The sequence below is a fragment of the Myxocyprinus asiaticus genome, chromosome 12, assembly GCF_019703515.2.
Source record: "Myxocyprinus asiaticus isolate MX2 ecotype Aquarium Trade chromosome 12, UBuf_Myxa_2, whole genome shotgun sequence".
NCBI lineage: Eukaryota > Metazoa > Chordata > Actinopteri > Cypriniformes > Catostomidae > Myxocyprinus > Myxocyprinus asiaticus.
Window position 1 is genome coordinate 20306533 of NC_059355.1, and position 26315 is coordinate 20332847.

Here is a 26315-nt window from a genome sequence, read left to right on the forward strand (position 1 = left end):
CGCCACTGTTGAGATACTGGGCAAATGGAGACTTCATCCTCAAACTGTACTGAGGATTTGGGAAATATTCGGCAAAGCAGAAATTGATCTATTTGCCTCAGTGGAGAATTCCCACTGTCCCCTCTGTTATTCGAAGTCCCAAGCCCCACTGGAAATGGATGCAATGGCACACAAATGGCCAGCGAAATGCAAATATACATTTCCTCCGGTATGCCTTATTCACTCTGTCATATGCAAAGTCCGAGAGGACAAGGAAACGGTTCTATTAGTTGCGCCGAAATGGCCCAACCAGCCATGGATTCCGGAAATGATAGAGATGCTGTACAGCTTGCTCACCATGGGAAATACCACTGAGGAGGGATCTTCCCTCAGGTGCGAGGCACAATCTGGCATCCCCAGCCCCAGCTGTGGAACCTGCATGTGTGGCCTCTGAACGGGGCACACTACACACACCAGAACTGACGTGTTCAGTCATGAACACCATTTTACAAGCCGGGGCACCGTCCATGAGGCGCCTCTACGCTCTAAAATGGAAGGTGTTCACTGATTGGTGTCTCTTATGTGGCAAGGACCCAGTAAACTGCCCCATACATTAAATTCTAATATTTCTTCAAGAGCGATTAGATGCAGGACTCACCCAGTCAACGCTCAAAGTGTATGTGGCAACTATATCTGCGTATCACGCACATGAAGCCGGCACCTCTATAGGCAAGCATGATTTAATCATAAAGTTCCTTAAAGGAGCAAGACGATTAAACCCACCTTGGCCGGCTACAGTCCCGACTTGGGACTTAACTTTAGTCCTAAAAGCTCTCCCAGGGCCCCCCTTCGAGCCTTTGGACTCTGTTGAACTGCGCATGCTCTCCGTTAAGACCGAACTACTGTTGGCTCTGGCCTCAGTAAAACGGGTCTGTGACCTGCATTCACTATCAGTCGACAGTTCATGTCTGGAGTTTGGCCCCGGTCTTTCAAGAGCCACTGTCAAACCCAGGAAAGGCTATGTACCCAAGGTCCTAACCACGCCCATCAAAGCGCAGGTGGTTCACCTTCAGGCCTTCTTCCCTCCTCCATTTAATTTAGATGAGGAACAATCATTGCATTGTTATGACCTATACGGGCACTACATGCATATGTTGAGCATACTTGCCAGTTCAGACTGTCTGATCAGCTCTTTATATGCTATGGAGGACGCACAAAAAGAATGTCCATCTCCAAGCAAAAGCTCTCTCACTGGCTTGTTGATGCAATTACCCCGGCTTATGAGTCGCAGGGTAAGACTTGCCCAATTGACATTAAAGCACACATGACATGGCCTCCTCATGGGCATGGACATATGTTTTGCAGCAGGATGGTCCTCTCAAAACACATTCGCAAGGTTTTACAACCTAGACGTAACGTCTCTTTTTTTTCACAGTCCTCTCTGTTTAGAGTACTTGCTATGCATTAGCCAAATATATATATACTTATGCCCTTCCCTTTAAGTATGGCCTCCCCATAATTTGCACAACCACCTGCAGTCAGGCCGTTATAATTTACCATAAAGTTGCAAGCATTTTCATTATAAATATACTCCCTTCCAGACTGGGTTCATAAATAGTTAATTCATACTATACGACTATAGTTCCCTGAGACGAAGGGATCGAGACATTGCGAACGCTAGCCGCATTACAAGACTCAGAGTTCTTGAGGCATGAGCGATGCGCTCCTTGTTCTCAGTCAGAAATTCAGAAGAAATGGTGTTTGTGCACCTGTTTTTATAGCGGACACTTTTGCGCCAAAACAGGTGGGGCTCAAACACCATAGCCAATATTAGAATATTGCCGTTATTGTAGAGAGGTTTCAACTAGGTCGTGTATGAAGGCACTCCCATATGCGTAACTACGCAATGTCTCATTCCCTTCGTCTCAGGGAACCGAGGTTACATAAGTAACCGAGACGTTTTCAAACATGTTTCCCAAACACTCTGACCCCGTTTCCACCTGGTATTAAGATGCGTTTTTGATGATCGGATCACATGTGGTCAGCCCTAAATACAGGTATAAACAGGGTCTAAAACGTTTTTTGATCGGATCACAAAAAACATATATGAATGTGGTCAAAAATGCATCTGAACGCATCACATTTGATGTGTAAACGCTAATCCGTCCTGTACATGTCCCGGCAGCAGCAAAGCGCCACCCCTCACCTGTCAATCAACCGCTGCGCTAAAGCAAGAGTTTAAACTTTGCCAGTTACAAGTGATTTAAGAGGAAAAAACCATCCGATTGGAAAATTTAAAAAAGTGGAAACACAGGGGGCCTGGGTAGCTCAGTGGTAAAATACACTGGCTACCACCCCTGGAGTTCACTAGCTCGCTAGTTCGAATCCCAGGGTGTGCTGAGTGACTCCAGCCAGGTCTCCTAATCAACCAAATTGGCCAGTTGCTAGGGAGGGCAGAGTCACATGGGGTAAACTCCTCGTGGTCGCTATAATGTGGTTCGCTCTTGGTGGGGCGCGTGGTGAGTTGAGCATGGTTGCCGCGGTGGATGGCGTGAAGCCTCCACACGCGCTATGTCTCCGTGGCAACACACTCAACAAGCCACATAATAAGATGCGCGGGTTGATGGTCTCAGACGCAGAGGCAACTGAGATTCGTCCTCCGCCACCCGGACTGAGGCAAATCACTACGCAACCACGAGGACTTAAAAAAGCACATTGGGAACTGGGCATTCCAAATTGGGAGGAAAAGGAAAAAAAAAAAAAAAAAAAAGTGGATACACACACAAGCATAAGAACTTCACAGATCTTCAGTGTGTCTGATACCAACATGCTCGGACACTTATGAGAAGCACAAACATCTGCAGCTCAGGTTAATACAGGCAACCCACTAAAATAACAGACATTTCTATTCTAAATGTTGCTTTTGTGGTTAGATTAAATTTCAGCTGCATCAGGGAGAGCGCAGGTTTATTATCATGCAGGAACACACTGACATAGTGATTGATGTATGTCGTCATGAAACAGGTTCCCTCCCTTCCAAATCTGATCACAGGTGGTCACAAGATATGCATTTTAACAACCAGGTGTAAACAGTGATGTGTCTCACCTGACCACATGTGATCGGATCACCCGAGATGCATCTTAATACCAGGTGGAAACGGGGTCTCTGACACTGGTCGAACAACAGAAAGTCCTACCACAAACACATGTGTGTGGGTAGGTTGGGGAAACATTGGGACATCATTTGGCTAATGTCTGAGTGGGACGTCCCAAATCCAACTTTTGAAGCTTAAAGAGTCATCCAGATGCAGCTTTCTTTCCACTCTCTACCTTCACATGACTGGCTGTTGCTATAGTGGTAGTCTTGCAGAGCCAAACTTTTGACTATCAGCATATATCTGGTCCACTTTGCAGTTTATTCTGACTAAGAATAAAGAACCACCCACTAGACAGTAAGCCAACAGTCTGCTCGACAACCATATTTAATTTCTCTTTTTACAAGACTTAAGCGTTGGCAAAATCTAAAATCAACAATAACAGACAAGATGCTAATAATGGCATATTTTATGAAACTCTCTTCGCAAAACAAAAGTAAAAAAACAGAACATTCATTGACTGTGTTCAAAGATGTTAAATATGAAGTTTTTCTACATTTAAATTTCAAGGTAATTTCTGAGTGACATTTTCTATTTATTTTATTCGTTTTAGTCTTAAATTCCAAAATACACTTGAGTTAAGCATACAAGGATAATGTCATTCTGACAAGTTCATATGGACATTACATTGTACTACCAGGGTATGAAATTAGCACCTGCCACCAGCCAAATTCTGGAATTTCATGCACAGTGGCGAGCGACCACAAGACACCTCGGAGTGACATATGACAAGAAATGCCATTAGACACAAAGTCACGTGCTTGAAGAAACACACTTGATAATATTTCGAAAAACAGACAAAAGTAAAGCCGTCGATGCGCATCTAATTTGCCATGTGTTCAGAGTTTTTTGGCACTTTGGCACTCACACTGTGTCTGGCGCAACACGTGCATATGATGAGTTCTCACCAAGGGCATAGGAACCATTATAACATGTCCCTCTCACTTTTAGAAATAACGATATTCGTCCACCCCACATTTTGAGAAATAATAATTACATTTTAATACGTTTATTTTGCTTAATTGTAGTGCAGGGGAAAAAGTACAGCCATTCGCCTAAACTGAAGCCTTTAAGACCCAGCAGAAGCCTCTGCCAGCTGGTTGCTTCGGCAGTGGGCGGAATTAACTCAAAATCGGCAAACCCATTGGCTTGCGCTCACAGTCCGCATTTTGATTCAGCAAATCAGTTCGAGTGAACACAGACAACATGATTAATTTTAATGAGCCCAACAGCCTGCCAGCAGTGACAGACACTGAGTGAGCTGCAATCTACACAAGATAAGACGTGAGCAAACAAAGAAGTCATCTTTGACTATTGTAAGTTAATGCTGTAAAACAGATAAAACATTTTTATATTTTGGTAACTTTCAATGAGTTTCAACTTTTTCACTAAAACACTGAATGACCAAGAATGTCTCATGTACAACTACCAACCAAAAAACAGAAGGGGAAAAAATTTCTTTCTTTCATAGAGTAATGTGTGTGACAACAATAATCTAATGTCATAATATGCTTCTAAAAATATATTGTTCTTTGACTTTTCCAAGGTTTTTGTTTTGTTTTTGTTTTTTTGTTTTTTGCCTATTATATTGAATTTAAATTGTATTGGTGATGTTTGTGGCATATCTATTTTAGAATAAAAGAAAAAAGATCAGTGACCAAGTCACCAACAGTGTAGACAGAGAGGTGAAACAAGCTTCTGAAATTGTTCAGGTAAGATCATATTTGACACAGACATTAAGGATTTTTTTTTGTGTGTGTGTGTGCTTTGATTCTTTGGTTCTGGCTGACTGGACCAGTGTCTGAAATGTTTGACAGCAGTCATTAAATTATATGATAATTATTTTGTTTAATATGAACATTTTCATTCATACATTGTTTCTACATTTTAGTTATAATTATTAAAGTTATACCATAAAATTTTTTCTTAAAAGTTCAGTTTATATGCTTTCCTTCAAATTACATATTCTTAAAAACATAAAACATTTTCTAAAAAATCTAAAATTATTTAAAAATGTCGTTTTGTAAAGAGAGGCTAATAAGAACACCCTGTCTACACCGAGCGCATAGCATTACTGATTATAATGGGTTCTATTGCTTTTGATGTGACGCGACACTCGCGTCCGGTGTAGATAGGGTGTTCCCCCTCTTCAGATAGTTCCTATGCCCCTGGTTCTCACTATTTCTTCTCTGTCAGCCAACAACAATTTGCAAGAATAGTGTTGTCTATGAATATGCTGCATATGATCTCAGATCATCTCAGGATGCAACAACATTGGGATTACAGGTGAATTGTCATACATGTTATAATTCAGTACAACCTCAGAAATGACACTTGAGCAAGAAGTTTCTCTTCTGCTTGTCTACTCTTTATCATTATGATAATAATAACAGCCTGGTACTATATGTTTTATTTTATTATTATTTATTTATTTATTGTTAAAATTATGTGTGAGTGTATATGAAAAATCAGTGGCTGGTAAAAATTTTTTTTTAAAGTGGCTGGTAAAATTGGGCATTCACCCTCCATTGTGACTGATGGCCAATAAAGTTAATTTCATACCCCTGTGTACTGTTACAGCATTGACTACTGTACCAATGCAATGTCCCTATGTCGACATGCACAGCAGTGCAATTAAACAGCATCATGCTTGATTTCTAAAAATAAAGTCCTCTAAACTACTGATTAATGTGCTCTAGAATAAATCAACATAATAGAATCTAAACTTTCATGCTTAATTTGAGTATTTATAAATGTCTCAATTCAAGGCACTCCTTCCTTTCTGCTTAAGCAAATTAGCCACTAATTATATTGCAATCCATGAAAATCTGTCTCATGGAGAGTGTTGACACAATTAATTGGATGTGAAATTATAAATTAATTGAATCAGGAATTGCAGTTTATGAGGCAGAGAACTGATGCTGTTATCATTTGTGACACCCTGTTAATATACACTGTTTTGCTTTTGAGGTAAATTACTGTGAAGGCTGTGGCCAGTTTTTTTTTTTTTTTTTATTAACCATTAAGTCAACTGACTGCAGGAAATCTCTACCCCAGCTGGGCATAACTGCCTCAGTCTGAACTCTGTATTATTGTGGCCTTGCAGTGCTGCACTAAAATTTGGTGACCTTTGCAAAAAGTCACTTACAATTCAGTTCATGAATATCCATGCTAAAAGGAGATGCATCTTTTTCAAACAGTCTGAGTGCTTGAAAGCATGGGTATAGCTCACCCACTGCTGTGATTTCCACCAACCACAGCACAGAGATGCCACCAAGGAGGGTTACAATTAAGTTTTATATGTTATAGATATAGATACAGTTGAAGTCAGAAGTTTACATACACCTTAGTCAAATACATTTAAACTCAGTTTTTCACAATTCCTGACATTTAATTGTAGAAAACATTCCCTGTCCTAGGTCAGTTAGGATCACTACTTTATTTTAAGAATGTGAAATGTCAGAATAATAGTAGAGAGAATGATTTATTTCAGCTTTTATTTCTTTCATCACATTCCAGGTGGGTCAGAAGTTTACATACACTTTGTTAGTATTTGGTAGCATTGCCTTTAAATTGTTTAACTTGGGTCAAACGTTTTGGGTAGCCTTCCACAAGCTTCTCACAATACGTTGCTGGAATTTTGGCCCATTCCTCCAGTCAGAACTGGTGTAACTGAGTCAGGTTTGTAGGCCTCCTTGCTCGCACACGCTTTTTCAGTTCTGCCCACAAATTTTCTATTGGACTGAGGTCAGGGCTTTATGATGGCCACTCCAATACCTTGGCTTTGTTGTCCTTAAGCTATTTTGCCACAACTCTGGAGGTATGCTTGGGGTCATTGTCCATTTGGAAGACCCATTTGCGACCGAGCTTTAACTTCCTGGATGATTTCTTGAGATTTTGCTTCAATATATTCACATAATTTTCCTTCCTCATGATGCCATCTATTTTATGAAGTGCACCAGTCCCTCCTGCAGCAAAGCACACCCACAACACGATGCTGCCACCCCCATGGTTCATGGTTGGGATGGTGTTCTTTGGCTTGCAAGCCTCACCCTTTTTCCTCCAAACATAACTGTGATGAGGAGGAGGGCGTGGCTGGGCCATGAGAGTGCACGGCCGGCGCTGAATCAGCTGATCAGCGGGAGAGCGAGATAAAGGGGAGCCGGAGATGGCAGTTCGAGGGAGAGTGACGCACACGGCCACGTTGTGTGAGTCTTTATGTTTTTTGTTGTTTTAAGTTAAGTTTGACATTAATCTTTATGTTGACTGTCCAGCCGGTTCCCACCTCCTCCTTGCCCAGCTTACCTTGTTACAATAACGATGGTCATTATGGCCAAACAGTTTAATATTTGTTTCATTAGACCAGAGGACATTTCTCCAAGATCTTTGTCCCCATGTGCACTTGCAAACTGTAGTCTGGCCTTTTTATGCTGGTTTTGGAGCAGTGGCTTCTTCCTCTCTGAGCAGCCTTTCAGGTTATGTCGATATAGGACTCATTTTACTGTGGATATAGATACTTGTCTACCTGTTTCCTCCAGCATCTTCAAAAGGTCCTTTGCTGTTGTTCTGGGATTGATTTGCACTTTTTGCACCAAACTACATTAATCTCTAGGAGACAGACTGCATCACCTTCCTGAGTGGTATGATGGCTGCGTGGTCCCATGGTGTTTATACTTGCATACTATTGTTTGTACAGGATGAACGTGGTACCTTCAGGCATTTGGAAATTGCTCCCAAGGATGAACCAGACTTGTGGAGGTCCACAATTTTTTTTTTGAGGTCTTGGCTGATTTCTTTTTATTTTCCCATGATGTCAAGCAAAGAGGCACTGAGTTTGAAGGTAGGCCTTAAAATACATCCACAGGTACACCTCCAATTTAGTACACCTCCTATCAGAAGCTAATTGGCTAATTGCCTAAAGGCTTGACATCATTTTCTGGAATTTTTCAAGCTGCTTAAAGGCACAGTCAACTTGTGTATGTAATCTTCTGACCCACTGGAATTGTGAAATAGTCAATTAAAAGTGAAACAATCTGTCTGTAAACAACTGTTGGAAACATTACTCATGTCATGCACAAAGTAGATGCCCTAAAAGACTTGCCAAAACTATAGTTTGCTAATATTAAATTTGTGGAGTGGTTAAAAATATAGTTTTAAAGACTTCAACCTAAGTGTATGTAAACTTCTGACTTCAACTGTATATATGTTATATAGTATAGAAGTTACAGTTAATTAAGCTGAGATCCAGCCTGATCTCATTAATATACGTAGCTTTGTGTACGTTAATATTTGTAACATTTAACCCGTGTATTCTGTTCGTTAAGGGTTTACATGCTGTGTTAGGGTTCATTTTTGACCCCACACACTAAGAGTATAATTTGTACCAAAATCACGATTTTTTTTTTAAACAAATGATTTATCACTAACTTCAATGATTTAAAACAAATGTTTTGGAGGGTTTGTGGTATTTTTTAAAATCTTATTTACCTCTAAATTACTAAACAATACCATTCATTTTGATACAAAATAAGAAAATTTTGTGTTAAATTCACTTTTATACTTAACTACATGTCACAAATTTATTAAGGGACATAATGTCATGCATTTGGGGCAGATTATGGCCATCTGTTGGAGAGAGAGAGAGAAAAAAAAAAAAAAAAAAAACTTTAGACATGAAATTATAACATACTATATAACCAGTAGATGGCTGCAGATCAACTCATTTGCCTGTAGAAAATTGTCGTAAACAGATTTTTTTTTAGGTGTTTTGAAGTGTCAGTTTTTGCAGTGATGCCACATTAGATTTTAGTTACCTATTATTTATTTCAAACATCCCAATTCAGTAACTCAATAGAAGAAATTAATAAAAAATGTCAATAAAACCAACAGCAATAAATGTGTGTGTGCATGTTCTTTATTGTGGATGTGTATTGGTCTCATGCTTACATTTCTTTGTATGGGTGTGTATGTGTTCTTCATTGTGGATGTGTTATGGTCCCAACCCTTCATTTCTGTGTGTGTTTTGCATTTGTGGCTGACTTTATTTGACAAATTCTATAAAAAATGCTATCTGTTATAGTCGCACCTTTTCATTCCTGTGTGTGTGTGTGTGTGTGTGTGTGTGTGAATGCGAGTTCCGCATTGTGGATGTGTTATAGTATTGTGACTGACTGATTTTATTTGACAAATAATTTAAAAACAAAATCCACGATTCTGTCATCTCAACCATTCATTTCCAACAGGGGGTCAAATTTGACCCCGAACACCGTTAATGTTACTTTTTTTTTTCACACCACTACACCAACAGAATCCAGCCCAGTTTTTTTGGTGTGTATAGATAGTAAATGTAGGAAAAGTCACCAAACCTCATCCCACTGAGATGAAGGGAACCGTGTTTTTTAAAGAAGCAAAGTTCGAAAGGGGTCAAAAAAGACCCCAACAGAAGATTAGGGTTAAATGTACATGTTTTTACGTTTGGATAGACTAAAACAGACAATATAGATATTTTGAAAACATCTAAAACAAAATGAAAAGATAATTATTAATTATTAAAATCAATAGAACATTGATTATAATCAATGTTAGCTTTTTTAATCCTTTAAATCAACAATCATCAAAGATAACCATCAATTATCAAATTCAATAGAATATTAATTATTATCAAAGATAATCATTAATTATTAAAATCAATGGAACATTGATTAGAATTAACACTAGCTTATTGATCCTTCAAATTCAACAATCATCAAAGATAATTATCAATTATCAAAATCAATAGAATATTAATAAGGATTAATATCGCCGGGGCACCACCCTGGATTCAGGGACTAATAACGAGACAGTATAACAGTCTCAATATTAGATTGTTCTCTCAGGAAAATCGACATCCGGAGAACATCAACATTCAAAAGGAAACAATGAAGGCTTGAATCCAAGCACTGACATCCCCTGCCAGCCTTTGATATAGGTGTATGCAAAACAAACCAAAACACTTCTCTTTGAAATATAACAAAATTTATTGATGCAGTACTATCAATTAATAATCAATACAATGCAGTCAATAAACTTCTGACTTACAACTACAAACTAAACAGTGACATGATTAGATATGGTAACCAAAATAAGCCTATAACACATGAGAGGAAGGTATGTGTGTGTGAATGTGTGTGTGTGAGAAAGGAGTGACACGCACAAAATGGCGGACGTGACTCTTGTGGAGAGCACGTCACATGAGATTTCCGGCCAGAGACTATGGCCGTGTATGTGGGCGGAGAGAAGCCGGTCAATGGCGTCTGCCTGTTTACCACGTGTCTCCGCTTGTATGATAACTTGGGGACAAAGCTGAGCTTTATCACCAAGTTATCTACTAGCCAAATGTGTGTGCGGGTATGTTTGTGAGGGGTCTCGTGCGCGCGTGTGCGTGTGTGTATGTTTGTGTGTGTGTGTGTGGTTAGTACGAGGAGAGAGAATAAAGTGGCGGCACCAAAGCCGGATTCGCGATCGTGTGAGAGAAAGCAGCTGTTAGTTTATCACTCAGAGACGTGGTGAAAGGCTCGTAAACTGTCCCGCGGTCTTTGGTTCTTTAATGGATAAACTCACCCATAATGTCGGAAATACACGACAGTCCAACGTGGTTGGACTACAACACAGCAAATTCTAATTCATGATAACAGTACGTTACATTAATACCTTGAGTGTTATTAGCAGCTAGAGCGGACTCGGCGGTCCGTAAACTGTACAAGCAATAACCTTGATACACAAGAATAACACACTATAATATTCTATCTCTGCCCAGACGTAAACCTCTTACTTGAATCGTGCGAGGACGCAGGTAGAATGTGTGTTCATCCATCGTTTGACTCCGACTCGGTTCCTCGAGGCTTGGGTGATGATGGGAGGCCGTTTCAGAAAAATCAGCTGTGTCAACTCGGTTGAAGAGGAAAGAGAAATATTCTTTCTTCACTTCTGCAGGCAAACGGATGAAGATGCGGATTGCTTGGCGGTCTCCTTCGGATCTGTTAGAGTGTTCGGTGGAACACAGAGTAATCTCAACTCGTCCAGCAAGATGGAGATTGTATGGCCACAGTTTCAAGTTGTACGTTACTTCCTTGTGCAACGAGGCTACACCTGAGAGCAGCGATGAGCTGCGTCTACGCACGGCATGCAAAGTTGCTGGAAGCGATGCCCAGAAGGATCTCAGAGGTATTTCTACTCCCGGTGACATCATGGTTGAGGGGCGTTCTGTCGTGCACCTCATCCAATAGGAGTTGAGAGTTCGATCCTTTGGAATTTCACACATAGTTGTAAAGTGAGCAAGGCATCATGGGATTTGTAGTCTTTTTTTGGGATTTGTAGTTTGGACTCCCTTTGTTTGATTTTGGCGCAATTGTTATAAGTAAGATTTTATGACTGTGTGTGTAGGCCTCAGTCAGGCTTTACGACTGTGTGCAGGCCTGCCTTTGTCTTATATCTGAATACGAGGCCCAACAGTCCTGTCCTCAAATAGATATGGGTACTGAATTTAATTTGAAATTGTGTGTACAGACTTTTTCACAATAACAAGCCACAAATCTGCTTTATAGAATTTGAAGTTGTGTTGCTTTAAGACAGCATTACAGCAAAACATATGCTGTTTAATCTTGTGAAAGTCTAAAAATTATCTTTATACTCATTAACAAAAAAGTACAAGTGTCATGGTATGACTATGTTTTCTTCGACCTATACCATGGAACACCATGGGGTTTTGGACATGTACTGTACCACAGTAATTCCATGGTCTTTGAAGTAACTAGGAGTACCATTTAAATAGCATGGTAAATATGGTAATCATATCAAAGTACAATGGTATTACCAGCTGATACCATCACTTTACCTGAGTAATAACACAGTACTTTTTGTTAGTGCTGTTAGAGTTTACAACCACCAATGGAAATCATAATTCAGATCTATTGGCCAGTAAGATACACACAAATAATAATTTACATGATGTTTTAAGAATATTTATTTTCTGTATGACTCAACAACAACAACCAGTACATAAATTCAATTCTGTAAGCTGCGGATGTTGAGGAGCATCTCGTTTGCACAGAGTTACCATCTGTGTTCCATTACAGCTGAGTGAACATATGCTAATGAAAAAATGCAGGTGTCATAATGCATTAGCCTGCACAGGAATGAAATCAAAGCGGAAATATCTATCTACAGGCTAATGAGGAAGATGCCCATGTCTGCTGACCTTACGAGACACAAACCACACTGAATCTTAGCTGAATTATAGTACCTTAACATTTAAATATTACAATATTTTAGTTTCAAACCTTAAGAGGATGTACTCACCTTTGGTTTTCTGTTCAGTAATCTGTGAATAAAAGCAAGAGATGCATTTTCAGCAAAAGCTGGGATATACACATTTCACTGTACTTGTTCAATGTAGTTGTTTACATGTTATTTGCATAGTGTAATGAATATTCATAACATAATTCTGTAGCAGGCTGACCTGACATTTACACTTATAATAAATTATGTATGCCAATTGTGTAATTAATTAATTTTATGCCTACTCCATATTTTCATCACCATCAAAGTATGGGTATGTGTATGAAAGTAGACAAAGATTTAACCAAAGTAAAACTAAAGCTATTAATGATTAAAAGCATACACACACAAAACAAAGGACAAATAATGATTTGAAGCTATCTCATTAGTATCATGGACATGCGAGCATGTGGACATGGTAACTATGCAAATCTAGAGAGTATTCCTGTTGTTATTTTAGTGTTTGATGTAACGATTTTATTAAAATACTGCAACTACCCCTGTAGGAATTACTTACTGCCATTTAGATTCACTGATAAGATCCTTGTGTAACCTATAGGCCTGTCGCAATTAATACATAACTGCCCGATTGTGATTTAACTGTGATTATTTGAGATACCCACGATCAATGTGCACTTAAAATTCTAATAATATTTTGCAATCAAAATAAGGAACTTTTAAGTGAATATAGAAATGCCATGAAATAAAATTCTTTATCTATCTTTCTGGTGTAATAGTGAGTTATGTGAGTGCTTCAAATGAACTCAAACTGTCTCAGTGACCAGCACCATGGACTTTGAATCGCAATTGAAAAAAGCATGAAGTATAATTTGTTTTGGCAGTGTTCGCGGCACACTCCAATGAAAGTATAAACAAGGCCAAACAGCATTGTGTGTGAACAAAAAGCCCCCTGAATTTTTTGTTTACTATTTGGTCACTCTGTGTCAATTTAACCAGAGGTCCCCAGCTCAAAATTTGATATTGCCCTTTCTTCAGAAAAAATATGAACAAAATAAAAAATGTCAGAAGTTTGACATTTGGTTATTCTGACACGAAATAACCCTATAATATAATATTTAGGCTGGCTGGGTTCCAAAACACAAGAGTGATAATGGAACATAAATTAAGTTTAAAGTGGACCAAAAAGAGAAATATTTAAAACATGTACTGTACATACCAGGGCAAAAAAATTAAAATGGCAAAACATTAAGCTTTTACTGGTCTCATTGGTCAAGTCATTGGTCAGGAAATTAGCAAGAATTAAACAAATGCACTCCTGGTACACTTATGTGCCACCATTTGCTCATTAACTTTTGCTGCAGTGAACTGTTTGGGAAAAAGCTGGAAACAGAGAAATTCACTTATATAGTCTTATTGTATGCAAAGGTAAAATCATGATAAAGATTAAAATGTTTGATATAAAATTCAAACTAACACATGGGTGTACAGAATTTTCCAAAAATATCTTCTGGGACGTCTTTTGATTTTCTTAAAAGATTAGTCATTAGTTGGTGATCTGCCACACCTGATGCAACCCATCAAAGGCCTGATAACAAGCACATAAATAGAACTAGAGGGAGAGATCTACAGTATGCAGTATTATGAGTCCCAAGGTAAATGAGTGAGAAAATCTGCATCAAATAAAGCAAAATATCATGCAGGGGTTGCTGTCAGAAACCGCACAGATGGTCTACATCAGGCCATCTGTAGCTATTCTGAAGTTTACAAGACCCTAAAGGCAGAATAAATCCCTATTTCTCTATCAGCTATTAAGAGAATAGGTCAACGCTTTGAAACAACAATTGATGTTGCCAGAAAGGAAGGATCTGGAAGGCCCCAAGCCTCTTCATGAACGGAATACCTCCTGCTGAATTTTACAATTCTCAAAGACAGCAAACAAAGCCTACAAAAACTGTCAGCAAAATTCAAGACCTCAGAAAACTAGATTTTTTCGAGAAGAACAATAACCAGAAGGTTACCTATTGCAGGTTTTGTGTCTAGTAGATGTGTTAAAAAGCCATTGCTGTCTCAGAAAAACTTCAGAGACAGAATTAAGTTTTTGGCTAAATAGGGAAAGTTTGATTCAGAGTGGTTCAGCAGAGTTGTGTGGAGTGATGAATCATGATTTGAGTTGCATTATGATGTTCCAGAGAGGTGTCTTCGCCAGGGTTAATCTAACAGCCAGGGTATTATTGCGCAGTGGCGGGAAATTTTGCATATTTACCCGCCACTGTTGACAAGTAATGCCGCTATACACAAAGATGCTTGCTTGAGGAAACACACCTAATTCTATTTTGAGGAAAGAAATGCTGGTGATGCACGTGTCTAACTTGCTTTTTTGTTCAGAAGTTAATTTGCACTTTGGGGCCCACGCACGCAGAGTAATCATGTCTCGTTTTCACTTTTTGAAGTGTATACTTATTTGTTGAATACAAATGGACAAAATGCAGCCTTATTGCAAAATGCAGCCCACTCCTGTATTCCCTGTACACACGACTGTGTGGCAACACACAGCTCCAATGCCATCATCAAGTTTGCTGATGATACGACGGTGGTAGGTCTGATCACTGACAATGATAAAACAGCCTACAGAGAGGAGGTGCACACTCTGACACGCTGGTGTCAGGAGCACAACCTCTCCCTCAGCGTCAGTACGACCAAGGAGCTTGTGGTGGACTTCAGGAGAAAAGACAGAGAACACAGCCCTATCACCATCAATGGAGCATCGGTGGAGAGAGTCAGCAGCTTCAAGTTCCTCGATGTCCACATCACTGAGGAACTCACATGGTCCGTCCACACTGAGGCCGTTGTGAAGACGGCTCACCAGTGCCTCTTCTTCCCGAGACGGCTGAGGAAGTTTGGAATGAACCACCACATCCTCACACAGTTCTACACCAGCACTGTACAGAGCATCCTGACTGACTGCATCACCACCCGGTACAGCAACAGCACCGCCCTCAACCACAAAGCCCTGCAAAGTGTGGCGCGAACTGCCAGACACATCATCGGAGGCGAGCTTCCCTCCCTCCAGGACATCTATACCAGGCGGTGTGTGAAAAAAAGCTCGGAGGATCACCAGAGACTCCAGCCACTCGAGCCATGTGCTGCTCTCACTGATACCATCAGGCAGGCGGTAATCGCAGCATCAGGACCCACACCAGCCGACTTCATGACAGCTTCTTCCCCCAAGCAATCAAGACTTTTGAACTCTTGATCGCTCACGATACATATATCAGCACCGCACTTTATTAGTCTCAGACTGGACTTACATTTTTTACTTCACTTAATAACACACTGGCAACTGACTATCAACCGACAGCTGAATGTCAACACGGGGGGGGGGGGGGAGTACAGTGTATTTTTATTGTATACGGTCTTCTTATTTTGTGTATACTGTATACTGTATATTATTAGGTGTATATTTCATATTGTGTTGTGTAACAAGATGTGTAAAATGTGTAAATCAAATATTTATTGTAACTGTTGCTTGGAACTGCACCCAAGACTTTCACCCACTGTTGCACTTATGTATATGGTTGAGTGACAATAAAGGGATTTGATTTGATTTGATTTATATACGGGTTGCTTTGCACTAACTATTTGCCTAGATCAGACTTGTCGATTTAAATCGGTAGTTCCCTATCTGTCACTCACTCGATGTTGTGTCGATGTAGTGACACTAGGGGTCACTCTTGGGAGCCCGAAACACCTCTGGTCTTTTTTCATTGGCCTTTCACCAATTTTGTATGTCACTCTCCCAGACATACGGGTATAAAAGGAGCTGGTATGCAACCACTCATTCAGATTTTCTCTTCGGTGCCGAACGTTTGATGCTCACTGAGCTGAATTCCCACGGCTGTTCATTCACCTCTGCTGGATCTGATGGCGCATTTCAGCGGCTTCTCCCCCCTCTGCACTGGTGCACTGCAGAGAACGCCCCTAGACGCTTCGACAGAAATAAAAGAGTATATTTCTCTAAAAGAGTATTTCTCTAAAAGAACGGCATGCACGGAACGTCTTTTTAAAGACGCATCTTTTTAAAGATGCCTTCCCGTTTGTGTGTTATTCCTGGTTGCGGTCGTTATCTCTCACCTTCTGACGGCCACGGTCACTGTCTTTCGTGTCTGGGCACTGCCCACACGGAGACAGCATTCGAGGATGGGTCATGTACTCATTGCGAGAACATGTCCATGGCAACGATGCGGTCGCGGCTTGCTTTCATAAGAAGGAGCCTGCCTCGGTCCTTATACCAATGAGTATGAGGCCAGCGCGGCTAGCACTGGGGGCGATTTGGGGACACCAATGCGACCACCTCCGCCGGGTATCCCTCCACGGACCTCCCATTCCCCAGCACGCTCATCTGCCCTGATCGGGCTTCCGGATGAGTCCGCCGGCTCGTCTCACGGCGAGTTCGACCTCTTGTTCGGAGCCCGCGAAGGTGATGAGCTCTCGAGAGCAGCATCGGAGAGCAGGCTTGTCCAGTCGGACGCGGAAGCCTCAGCTGGGCTCCTCCCTTCGGGTGCGGTCGCCCAGTCACAGGCTGATGCGGAGATGATGAACGTGCTTTCCCGGGCAGCTGCGAGCATCAGGCTAGAGTAGAACCCTCCGATCTCCCCTGAACCCTCGCAGCTCGATGATTGGTTCCTGGGCTCACGGCGCCGCTCAGAGCCACGCCCCGCCCCAGTTCCTTTCTTCCCGGAAGAGCATGAGGAGCTGACAAGGTCGTGGGAGGTACTTTTTACTGCCCGGTCCAGATCTTTCAGCTCCTCCACCCTCAATACCCTCGATGGTGGGGCGGCCAAGGACTATTCGGTGGATAAGGTGCTCACGGTGCACCTTTGCCCGCAGAGCGCCGCCACCTGGCGTGGGTGCCCAAAGCTCCCGTCCAAGGCCTGTAGGTTTACGTCGTCCCTGACGGCCAAAGCCTATGGTGCCGCTGGACAAGCCGCCTCCACCCTGCACGCCATGGCTCTCCTGCAAGTCCACCAAGCCAAGGCGCTAAAGGAACTGCACGAGGGTAGTTCCGCCCCAGGATTGATGCAGGAGCTGCGCTCGGTGACCAACCTCGCTCTCTGGGCGACGAAGGTCATGGCGCGGTCTCTCGGGTGGGCGATGTCCGCCTTGGTGGTCCAGGAGCACCACCTTTGGCTCAACCTGGTCGAGATGGTTGAGGCCGACAAGGCACGGTTCCTCGCTGCCCCCATTTCCCAGGTTGGCCTGTTCGGCGACACCGTCGATGACTTTGCCCAGCAGTTCTCAGCGGTGAAGCAGTAGATGGAGGCTGTCTGGCACAACCTGTCTGGCTCAGGATCCCACACCCCGTCTGCTCGTCGCCAAGGGTGTCCCCCTGCGGTGACTGCACTGGATCCGCTGCAGCCCACCCCTGCGGCCAGGCCCTGGGCGTGGAGCCCGCCACAGGAAGCAGACGCCACCCGTCTCGCGGTCGGCCGCCAAGAACCTGCGAAAGGCTTCAAAGCGCTCCTGAGATGAGTGACGAAACCCGCTGCTCTGGAGCTGGTAAGCAGACCACTCCATCCCCCGGTGGAGGGCCGGGAGGAGAATCTATTGTTACCTTTGCATTAAATTGCGCCACATGTCCAAGTGGCTGCGGTACCGAAGAGTTCAGCAACAGCGGTTTCCTTGTTCCCTGGGTCACATACCAAGTGTGCACAGCCATCATCACGACCACCGTCCACCATTCCATTTTTGCAGGTTCGGCGCTCCAGTGGCAGTCTCCCCGCCCCTGCGTGCCCAGCTGTGGCACAAATCCACCCCCAATGTGACAGTCTCCATGGGTCACGAGGACAGGCCTCTTCCTCCCCCGTCCCAGGCTGTTCCGGGAGTGGTCACAAGGAGCCAGGTAAGTGCTTCGGTGTCCCTGAACTCAGCACGGTCACAACACGGCGTGGCACCTCAGGCTCCGCCCCGCCGCAAGGCCCCACCCGCCGGTACGTCCAACAAGATTGACCCCTTGGTCCCCCTCGCCCAGAGCTTGGACACGTGGCTCGCGCTTTACAACCCGTCGCGATAGCTGGTCCGGACCGTCCAACTCGGCTACGCAATTCAGTTCGCCAGGCATCCGGCCAGGTTCAGCGGCGTCCACGTCACCTTGATGAAGGGCGAAAACGCCACTACCTTGCACGCGGAGATCGCTACCCTCCTACGGAAGGATGCGATAGAGCCTGTCCCTCCGGCCGAGATGAAGAGGGGGTTTTACAGCCCCTACTTCATTGTACCGAAGAAAGGCAGTGGGTTGCGGTCAATCTTGGACCTGCGAGTACTAAACCGGACTTTACATAGACTCCCGTTCAAGATGCTGACACAAAAGCGCATTCTAGCGAGCGCCCGGCCTCAAGATTGGTTCGCGGCGGTAGACCTGAAGGACGCGTACTTCCACGTCTCGATTCTACCTCAACATAGACCCTTCCTGCGGTTTGCATTCGAGGGTCAGGCGTATCAGTACAAGGTCCTCCCTTTCGGCCTGTCCTGGTCCCATCGCATCTTCACGAAGGTTGCAGAAGCAGCCCTTGCCCCGCTAAGGGAAGTGGGCATTCGCATCAACTAACTCGACAATTGGCTAATCCTAGCTCACTCTCGGGATGTGTTGTGTGCACACAGGGACCTGGTGCTCACACCTCATCCGGCTAGGGCTTTGGGTTAACTGGGAAAAGAGCAAGCTCCTCCTGGTTCAGAGCATCTCTTTTCTCGGCTCGGAGTTGGACTCAGTCTTGTTGATGGCGTGCCTCACGAACGTGCACGCACAATCGGTGCTGACCTGTTTGAAGGCATTCAGACAGAAGACAGCGGTTCCACTGAAACTGTTTCAGAGGCTCCTGGGGCATATGGCATCCTCAGCAGTGGCCACTCCGCTCGGGTTGATGCATATGAGACCGCTTCAGCACTCTTTGTCAGACTCGAGTCCTGAGATGGGCATGGCGCTCCGCGGGACACATCGTGTGGCCATCGTGCCGATCTGTCACCGCCTCTTCAGCCCTTGGACCGACCTCACGTTTCTACGGGCAGGCTATCCCCTAGAGCAGGTCTCCAGGCGCGTCGTGGTTATGACAGACACCTCCAAAACGGGCTGGGGCGCTGTATGCAACGGGAACGCAGCCGCCAGCTCATGGACGGGCCCGCGGCTATGTTGGCACATCAACTGCCTCGAGTTGCTGGTAATTCTGCTCGTCCTGTGGAGGTTTCGGCCATTGATCCAAGGCAAGCATGTGTTAGTTCGGACAGACAACACGGCAACGGTAGCATATGTCAACCGTCAAGGCGGTCTGCGCTCCAGTTGTATGTCACAACTCGCCCGCCGTCTCCTCCTCTGGAGTCAGCAGCACCTCAAGTCGCTGCGAGCCACTCACATCCCGGGTGACCTCAACACTGCAGCGGACGCACTGTCACGGCAGGTTACCCTCAGGGGAGAATGGAGACTCCACCCTCAGGTGGTCCAGCTGATTTGGAGTCGATTCAGGCAGGCACAGGTAGACCTGTTCGCCTCCCAAGAATCCTCCTACTGCCTGCTCTGGTACGCCCTGACCGAGGCACCTCTCGGTATAGACACGCTGGCACACAGCTGGCCCCCTAGACTTCGCAAATATGCGTTTCCACCAGTGAGCCTACTTGCACTGACCCTGTCCAAGGTCAGGGAGGACAAGGAGCAGGTCATCCTGGTAGCACCCTACTGGCCCACCCAGACATGGTTCTCGGACCTCACGCTCCTCGCGACAGCCCCCCCCTAGTGAATACCACTGAGGAAGGACCTTCTTTCTCAGGGACGGGGCACCATCTGGCACCCGTGACCAGACCTCTGGAATCTCCATGTCTGGCTCCTGGACGGGACGTGGAAGACTTAAGCAGCCTACCACCCGCGGTGGTAGACAAGATCACTCCGGCTAGGGTCCCCTTTACGAGGCACCTGTATGCCTTTAAGTGGCGTCTGTTCGCTAAGTGGTGTTCTTCCCGACGCGAAGACCCCCAGAGATGCGCAGTCAGATCAGTGCTTTCCTTCCTGCATGAGAGGTTGGAAGGGCGGCTGTCCCCCTCCACCTTGAAGGTGTATGTAGCAGCTATAGTGGCACACCATGACACAGTGGATGGTAAGTCCTTAGGGAAGCATGACCTGATCATCAGGTTCCTGAGAGGTGCCAGGAGGTTGAATCGCTTCAGACCATGCCTCGTCCCCTGATGGGACCTCTCTGTAGTTCTTCAGGGTCTATGGAGAGCCCCCTTTGAGCCCTTGCAGTCAGCTGAGCTTAAGGCACTCTCTTTGAAGACTGCCATCCTGACTGCGCTCACTTCTATCAAGAGGGTAGGAGACCTGCAAGCGTTCTCTGTCAGCAAAACGTGCCTGGAGTTCGGTCCGGGCTACTCTCACGTGATCCTGAGACCCCGACCGGGCTATGTGCCCAAGGTTCACACGACCCCTTTTAGGGACCAGGTGGTGAACCTGCAAGCACTGACCCAGGAGAAGGCAGACCCAGCCCTGATGTTGCTGTGTCCAGTGCGCGCTTTACGCATCTATTTGGATCGCACGCAGAGCTTTAGAGTCTCTGAGCAGCTCTTTGTCTGCTTTGGTGGACAGCGGAAAGGAAGCACTGTCTCCAAGCAGAGGATTGCCCACTGGCTCATTGACGCCATAACAATGGCATATCACGCCCAGGACGTGCTGCCCCCGGCAGGGCTACGAGCCCACTCTACCAGGGGTGTAGCGGCCTTCTGGGCCTTGACCAGGTGGCACCTCTCTAACAGACATTTGCAGAGCAGCGGGCTGGGCAACACCCAACACCTTTGCGAGGTTCTACAATCTCCAGGTTGAACCGGTTTCGTCCCGTGTAGTGGCACGCACAAGCAGGTAAATCCGGGACAGCTGGCCGGGTGTATCGCTTGTGCACGGCGCCTTTCACCTCCCCTGAGCTGAAGACGTGCGCTGTTGACTCCCAGTAATGTTCACAAACTGCGTTCCCTGGATGATTTCCTCCGAGCCCTGTGGCAGACAAGTTTGTGGAGAAACTCGCTGCCGGCTCAGTACATGTGCTAACTAAGCCCTGTACCTGGGTAGGTGCTCTGCATGTGGTGGTTCCCCATAGGTAACCCCATGCAACTTATATCTTCTGCTAATTCGTTTCCCATGTTTGTAGAAACTCCTCCCCCACAGGGTAGGACCTACCATGGGACTTCTCCACATGACATACTTACGACAAAGTTCGGCAAGACCATGTGATGCATTTCCACTCAAAATACCCCCCCTTCTGGGCGGGGTGTGGTCTCCACGGTGTCTTCCCCTTGGGAGGGACACACCCGGACACACCCAGCCCCCCACCCCCGACGTTGACCTGGTGGCCCCAGTCGGTTAATTCCTTTTTTTTGGGAAAAAAAAACAAAACAAAAAAAAAAGAGGATAAGAGGCCACGACTGGGCTAGCCTGTCTCTATCTTTTGGGCAGTCGACTTGTCCCCAAAGGGCCGTTCGACACTCATAACAGTGTTGGGGAAGATTACGTGTCAGCCTGGTGCGCTGGCTACGAGGCACACAGTGGTCTGCCCGTCACACACCGCCAGTTCACGTAACACAGTTCAGCCAGTTGCGGCGTTTCGTATAGGGATCCCTAGTGTCACTACATCGACACAACGTCGAGTAAGTGACAGATAGGGAACGTCCTGGTTACTTGCGTAACCTCCGTTCCCTGATGGAGGGAACGAGACGTTGTGTCCCTCCTGCCACAATGCTGAACTACCCACTGAAATGTCCGGGACCTTGTCTCGGCTCCTCAGCACAAAACCTGAATGAGTGGTTGCATACCAGCTCCTTTTATACCCGTATGTCTGGGGGAGTGGTATGCAATTTTCATTGGCCTTTTATCAAAAACCAGAGGTGTTTCGGGCTCCCAAGAGTGACCCCTAGTGTCACTACATCGACACAACATCTCGTTCCCTCCATCAGGGAACGGAGGTTACGCAAGTAACCAGGACGTTTTGCACATCCCTACCTTTTACCTGCAAATTATATATTACGGAGTGAAACAATAGTCCTTTCAGACACAACTGTTCTTCAATAGACATTTCTTACTGAGAAAAAAATGAGTTAACGTTTTCATATCAAAACATAAAATCGCAATACATATCAAATCAGCTAGGAAATACCATTGTAATATTGAATCGGGAGGTCTGTGGCAATTCCCAGCCCTAATAGAGAATATTTGGTCTTACATTAAACTCAAACTATCTGGGAAATGTTTTTCAACTACTCATCAACTGTTTGAAGCCATCTACATTGAGTAGAACAACATTGCCTCTTAAGACCCTTAAACCAAGAACTGTTGTATTACCTGAAGGTGGGGGGAAAATTTAAAATATTTTACATACTGTATAAATCTTCTGACACTTAAAATAAATTTTTTTTAGTTGTATTTTCCACATTAATATTGTTTGGAAAAAGACATTATGCACCACTGATAGTACGTTTAAGAGAAGACAAATCATCCTGTGGCATTTGGTCAACAAACACAAGGTATGCTATGACTTTTCATTGTTTTTATTTACTGATACTGATGAACTTATGTTCTACGTTGCTTTTATGGCTCTACAATGAAGGATAGCAGGAAGTTCAGTACTTATGATGTAAAACCACCAAAGTCAAATGAAGATGAAAGCGAAACAAATCAGTAAAAGATCACAATATGTCACAGTTTTGAATAAAGACATTAAAAATAAAGAATCACATTACTATTGTATCACGGGCCAGATATTGAAATAATATAGAATTGCAGGTCCCTAATGATTCCCATCCCAAGTATCACCTTACTGACAATAAAATTTGAATAATAATGAAATTTAAGTAACTCTTTAACATTTCTATGGGAGAATTCAAACAAACTGACCGTTTTGTGACCAGTTTCCTTCTTTGTCTTGTATTCTTGCTTTTTACGCTTCTTTTCTTCCATCAAATAGTTCTCTCCTTGTGATGTTCAGCTTTGCTCTGCTGGAAAACACAGACATAGGTAAAGGGTTAACACCTGACAGGATGGAGGAATCGAACTACCTGCCAATTTAAGAGGTCAAGCACTCTTCTAAATGTGAGAGAAAAGATGCACTCTTAGACTAGGACCTGCTAGACAATTTTTCTCCATGTATAAATAGATTCTTGGTTTTACAAAGCCACCTTTCTCACCCACTCATTCAAAAGAAAGATCTCGTAAATTAAGAGATGGGGGGAAGGTATATTATTATCAAGTCTTTATTTCCTGTGGCTGGAGGCTGGTAACGGTTTCTGAGACCCATCAAAGGAATGGGCCAGTCATGTGGCCCAAGGCCAAAACTGTGTGCACCATCCCTACTTTTGATTAGCACATACTCAGAAATAACCAGAATGATTGATCATGAAAACATAATAATTGTTGACTTTTTTCCTTAAATTTTTTTTTGTGCCACAAAGGGCCTTATTTTTAATTTTGTGACTGGTTACGTCCATATTTTTGCAACATTGCATATCTGTTTCATCAGACAGCAATTTGTATCAACACTGACCTTTAGTCTGGGGCAGCAACAGCACTCAGATTTGAGGGTGTCCACACAGAACGTGTTTTTGTACACAAGTACTTGAGTAAACAAAATGACCAAAATGCACATCCCTAAGATTTACGTGAACCCAGTTCAGCTCCAAGCTGTATTGAGCCCAACAAATACTAGTGGTGCACCGATCAGGAAATCTGAGGCCGATACCATTCTCTGATTTTTTTTTAACACTAAGATCAGCCCTTTGCCACACTTTTGCAAGTTATATGCTGCAGTTATATATGTTTATGCCCCACACAGTAAAATTATGATAATACTTTACAAAAAGGTTCCATTTGTTAACATTATTTAACAACATTACTGTTGTTAACATGATCTAATGAACTTAATGTTAGTTACAACATATACTAATACATTTTAAAAATCAAAAGTTGTATTAGTTAACATTAATGCACTATGGACTAACATGAACTAAAAATGAACAATTGTATTTTTATTAACTAACATTATGATTAATAAATACTGTAAAAATATATTGTTCATTGTTTGTTCATGATACCTAATGCATTAACTAATGCTAAAGAAATGAAACCTTTTTATTAATTGTTACCAAAATTACATTAAAATTACATTAATTGAGAATTGCTAACATTTATTTGTATTGAAAACAGTTATTGATAGTTCTGTTGCCAATATCAAAAAGTCATTGTGACACACTGGCAACCAAAAACCATGAGAGCATCACACCACAGAGATACATTCAAAAATAAGAAATATATCCATTACAAGCTCTAAAACTGCTCCAGTGAGAAATCATTAATATCTATGATTTGTTCACTGTCTTTGGCGTCTTGCAACACAAATCACTAATTATTAAGCAAATACGTGAAGACGTGGTGCCATTATTTAAGGTTAAACAGTTATATCGGTTATTAGTGGTATTGTGGCCAACATTAATCTGATATAAATTGGGATCCTCACAGAATAGCACTGGGATGAGTGACTGATGATGAGATATTGAGAGCACCTAGAGTGTGCATGTTTGATTGACACCGAGAGCGCTCATGTTGAAGAGAGTAAAGCTAAAAGCTTTCATGATCGCTCAAGCAGTCTCTATCGCTCCACACAACGTCTGATTGTCACGACTCACGTTACACCACGTGTACTCAGATTTGTATTCACATGTTTATTTGTTGTTTAATTTGTTTTTATACCCGTTAACAGCCTATTGATCCTCTTCCTGCTCACAGTGCAGCGAGTCAGAATAACTACCGTAATGACTCTAGAAAATGGGCAACTTATTGGGAACATGGGAACATATTCATACATGTGTAATTCTTCCACATTTTTAAAAACAAAACAGCATATTCATGTGTATTACAGCATGTCTGAAAGTTTAAATTCGTGAATGCTTAGAATTGCCAACCACTCACACTCCAAAGGCCACTCTGTAATGCCTCAAGGGCTGAGCAAGCACTCATTTATTAGAGTAGCGGTGAGTGTGATTACCTGCCTGATCCAAAAAAGATCGTCCCTGATTCTAGGCACGATCGCCGATCACAGATTTAAGGGTGATCAATCGGTGCACCCCTAACAAATACCTAATCACACCAAACATCTCAGTAAAACACTGACTATTGACCTGTTCCAGTGACAACACTTTTTCCTCGCAGCGGATGTGACCATCATCAGGAGGAAGCTATGGCGGTGAATGCAAAAACATCCTTGAAACAATATCAAGAAAAACCAAGTCCCAGAAAAAGTGTTTACAGGCCTAAAGTCAGCACAAATTTTACTAAAATTGACTTTCGCAGACATTTAGGGTACAACCGGGCTAAAGGCACACCTTAAAGGTGCAGTATGTAAGATTCAGAAACCCTTGTTATTAATGACACCTGTGGCCGTTAAGTGAACTGCAGCCAGCTACCTGTTGCTCGTGCTCATGCGAGCGAGCCGGCATCCAAAACAATGATGCAACGTACAAAGAGACTGAACATGATTCACCAACATCATGCTGACAGATGAGGTAGCATAATTAAAATTACAGTTATGATTGTTTTACTACAAACTTTGAGACTGTATATTATATTTGACTCTCCAATGCTGGAACAGGGCTAAAACAATGTGTGGAGATAGGTCAGGCTTTGCGAGACTGTAGTTTGAAGTAATCACTTTTCTTTGCATGATACATTGACTGCATTTATACAATAGCCTATGTCGGCATTAGCTAGCTAGCCATCTTTATCAATAGTTGTTAGCTAAATTTGATAGATGATGACAGTAGCTGTTTATAAAATAGACTGTACATTATAAATATGTTGACAATTCAGTATTGATGTGATTCCATCACAAC

The 26315-nt window shown here is 43.3% G+C and overlaps 1 protein-coding gene across 6 annotated transcripts in view; it reads right to left on the reverse strand.

Moving 5' to 3' along the window:
* The window catches only part of tnrc6c2 (trinucleotide repeat containing adaptor 6C2), an 88122-nt gene that overhangs the window by 37311 nt on the left and 24496 nt on the right, over positions 1-26315 (reverse strand). For 4 of the 6 annotated variants that reach the window (XM_051712015.1, XM_051712018.1, XM_051712020.1 and 1 more), the window contains 2 exons: positions 23329-23429; positions 12471-12492 (listed from right to left, as the gene is read on the reverse strand). In XM_051712015.1, the coding sequence (XP_051567975.1) occupies positions 12471-12492; positions 23329-23391 (85 nt within the window). In that variant the 5' untranslated portion in view covers positions 23392-23429. The remainder of the gene's footprint in view (positions 1-12470; positions 12493-23328; positions 23430-26315) is intronic. The other 2 variants (XM_051712019.1, XM_051712016.1) reach the window with 1 other exon arrangement.